Source organism: Penaeus japonicus, unplaced genomic scaffold, assembly GCF_977035675.1.
Source record: "Penaeus japonicus unplaced genomic scaffold, GWHDUDI00000001_assembly GWHDUDI00000013, whole genome shotgun sequence".
NCBI lineage: Eukaryota > Metazoa > Arthropoda > Malacostraca > Decapoda > Penaeidae > Penaeus > Penaeus japonicus.
Window position 1 is genome coordinate 14711663 of NW_028234415.1, and position 3468 is coordinate 14715130.

Genomic DNA, 3468 nt, shown 5'->3' on the forward strand with positions numbered 1-3468 from the left:
ATATAGACATATAGATATGTAAACACACATAGGGAAATGCATACAAAAATACTATATAACCCATGACTCAAGCAGAAATACTCTATATATATGAAAAAAAAGTAAATACTACTGAACATAAAACTAGCAAATCCAGGAATAACTTACTCATTTCTTCTGTCATTTCAAATTTGGCTGAGGCTTGTTCAAAGTCCCTCAACTTTTTAGAAAGATCCTGAGGATTTGCAATCTGGTTCATGTTCTTCATGGTTGTTGCAGTTGCACCCATTGCATTAGCTAGTTTCATGTTAGACTGCATTGACTTCTGTTGTACCTGCACTCCCTTTATCTGTGAAATAAGCAAATACATTAATGACCATACAGCATTTTTAATTAAATATCAACGAACAGACAGACAGACAGACAGGCAGACAGACAGACAGAGACAGAAGGACATAGACAGATGGACAAGGTAACATATGAACAGAGAGAGAGTAAGACAGGAAGAGAAGGAGAGAGAGAAAGAGAAAGGGTGGGACAGGGAGAAAAAGAGAGGGAGAAAAAAAGAGAGAGAGAGAAAGAGAGAAAATGAGACAGAGAGAGTGAAAAAGAATTAAAGGAAGATAAAAGAGAAGTACTTTCTGTCCTATTGTTTACTTAAATGTTACAACACATCTTTAACCTATAAAGAAAGATAATTTATGAATAGGAACTACTTGTATCAGCAATATCTATATCTCTCAGTGCAAGGTGGTAACCACAAATTCTAAAGTATCACGTTGAATCTATTTCAGAGGTGTTTATATTACATATATTACAATCTGAAAGGAACCTGCTGATTTTTTTTCTATGTTCGAATTTGACAATAAAAGACACAGTCAAGTAGGAAATGAATTTCATGATTCAGATCTCCAACTTACCCTGCTATCTGCCGTATACGTCCTAGCCTTTTGCTTTCTCACTTGAATTAGCTGCTTGGCCAACACACCTAACGGCTCCTTGTTTTTAGCGGGTTGTTTTGCTAGCTTCTTGATCTCCATCTCTAACTGCTTCTCTTGCCTCTCTAAGTCACGCCGATTACGCTGCACATCTCGCTCTGCTTGGTTTAGCTGCCTTTTGTTTGCTTTCATCTGTGCTGTTGAAACATCCAGAAATTAAAATTTGCTGTACTTATTTCTTGCTTAAACCCAAATCCTCCGGATGGCATGCAGTGAAGACGGCACCTTCTTGGCCCAAACTCCGGTTGTCATGTAAGGTGATGGCACCTTGATTCCAGGCGTCATAAGATAAGATAAGACCCCGGAATAAGTTTAGGCCTATGTGGTAGCCTCCCGGAACTGCATTGCGCACCAGTTATCAATGACCCGGAGCATTTGGGTTAATAGTAGTGGCAAAGGTGTAGCATACATTTTGAATATTTGGCAAAATTCATTCCCCTCCTTAAGTCCAAAAGCTCAATCTATTTCTACTTTTTTTTGAGTTTTAACAACACAAAACTCAAGTAAAGCTATCAGAGGAAAACAAATCAAAAGTTGGATTTCTTTTTTATGAAAAATATGTATATATATTTGCTTTCAAACAAGAATTAAGGGTACAAATGTACATAAAAAAAATTAAAGTGGGCAACCAAAAAGGGATACTGCATCAGGTTATACAGTAAAGGCAGTAGTCATTTCTTGGCTCTAAAATGGGAAAAAGAAACCTACAAAACACAAAAAGTGAAATTCAGAAACAATTTAAACACAATTAGGAGAAAATGTGGGGGGGGGGGGATGTGCATGTGTGTACATAAATAAATTTATGAACATTATGCTCCAATAGTATAATTTTGAAAATTACTAAGATAAAATTTAGTTATTCCTTACACAGGGAGAAAAATCAAAAATTAGTTATGCCAGAAAAAGACAAAATTCAAATTTTGCTGATTTACTTTCTCCTCTTTTTCTTTTTGTAACTAAAAATTATAAACATCACTACTCAAAATCCATCTTCTTTTTTTGCATAAGAATATGATAGTTGGTGTGCATGAAACAAAAATCAATAAAGAGAGAAATCATATTTTAAAAATAAAAAGTAAATAAAGACAAAAATAAACAATGCAGGGATAAATCCAATAGAATTACCAAGTAAATTATCAAATATACAAAATTTTCTTGTTTCTCATATTGTGTGAGTTTTCTTTGTAGACCAAGTATAATTTTTTTTTTTTGTATAAATAAATAAATAAATAAATATATATATATGAATTTATATATACATATACATATATATATATATATACATATACATTTATACATATATATATACATATACATTTATACATATATACATATTATATATATATATATATATATATATATATATATAATTTTATTCTATCTGCCCAATCAGATTTTCAATCTGTCAATAGCACATAGAGTCAAGGGAAATATGCTAATTTTTTTAGATGGTTCTCCCCTTCCTACCTGTCTGATTTACCCCCCCCCCCCCTAAAAAAATACTCTAAAAAAAAACACCAATATTCCTTCAATTCTGATGTCACATCTCTTTAACCCATTGGCAGCGGATGGCATGATTTGCTGCAAAGGCAGAGTTGGTCATAGACACGGATGGCACTGTGCCAGACATGTATACCAGCCATCCTACTGCACAAACATTTATCTAATACGACGACCAATGGGTTAAAAATATTTATTGCAAGTGGATAAATGATATTTTCATGTGAATCCTCAAAAATTCTCATTCTCAAGACCTTAATTTCATAGCAATCTATGCGGATCTTAGGTAAGTCATGCCTAGCCTAGCCTAGCCCCTCTTAGTCGCACCTAGCCTAACCTAGCCCCTCTTAGTCGTACCTAGCCTAACCTAGCCCCTCTTAGTCGGGCCGAGCTGACCCTGACTTACCTTATCCCTAATCCTCATAACAGAACAAAAAGGCATCATTGCATTAGGGAAAATGCCACCATATTCTATGCATGGGTTCTGGTGTTTACCTGGAACTACAGTTTTCTTCAAATAGGAATTGATTTTTTATATCTTTCCAGTGGTATCCATGCAACAACTACAACTAGCCTTCACTTATGCTAATTTCTAAAGTGTTTATTACCTTCCACTGTTGGCTTCTTGCCGAGGAGACTGAAGGTTTTATGGCCACTCATTGTCACTCAAATACCTTTCACGAATTCCCTCCAAATAAAAGACCTCTGCAAAGTTAAAAACGTCTTGCATTAGGAAAAAAAAAGTTTCCAACAAAGTTCCACAAACCTACGAACTTCTACTTTCTACACACGTATTCAAAAGGCATAGACTATATGCCTGACAAGCTCACAAGGATCTACTTTCATCACATTCAAAGCTGTCGATAATCCAAAGGAATGAGACTACGGAGCGATAACACACGACGTCACTCCTTACCCTTGACGCGTGAATCACTAGTGCGTGATTACCTCATGTTTTGCCTGTGACGTCATCAGGTGTCATGTGCGTGTG

At 35.4% G+C, this 3468-nt stretch overlaps 1 protein-coding gene across 5 annotated transcripts in view; it reads right to left on the bottom strand.

Moving 5' to 3' along the window:
• Positions 1–3468, bottom strand: part of CHMP2B (Charged multivesicular body protein 2b) — a 13105-nt gene extending 9637 nt beyond the window's left edge. Inside the window, exons 1-4 of one of the 5 annotated variants that reach the window (XM_086543207.1) lie at positions 3394–3456; positions 3086–3182; positions 900–1114; positions 148–328 (exon numbers count right to left, since the gene is read on the bottom strand). In XM_086543207.1, the coding sequence (XP_086399333.1) occupies positions 148–328; positions 900–1114; positions 3086–3137 (448 nt within the window). In that variant the 5' untranslated portion in view covers positions 3138–3182; positions 3394–3456. Of the gene's footprint in view, positions 1–147; positions 329–899; positions 1115–3085; positions 3183–3243 lie in introns of all 5 variants that reach the window. The other 4 variants (XM_086543210.1, XM_086543209.1, XM_086543212.1 and 1 more) reach the window with 4 other exon arrangements.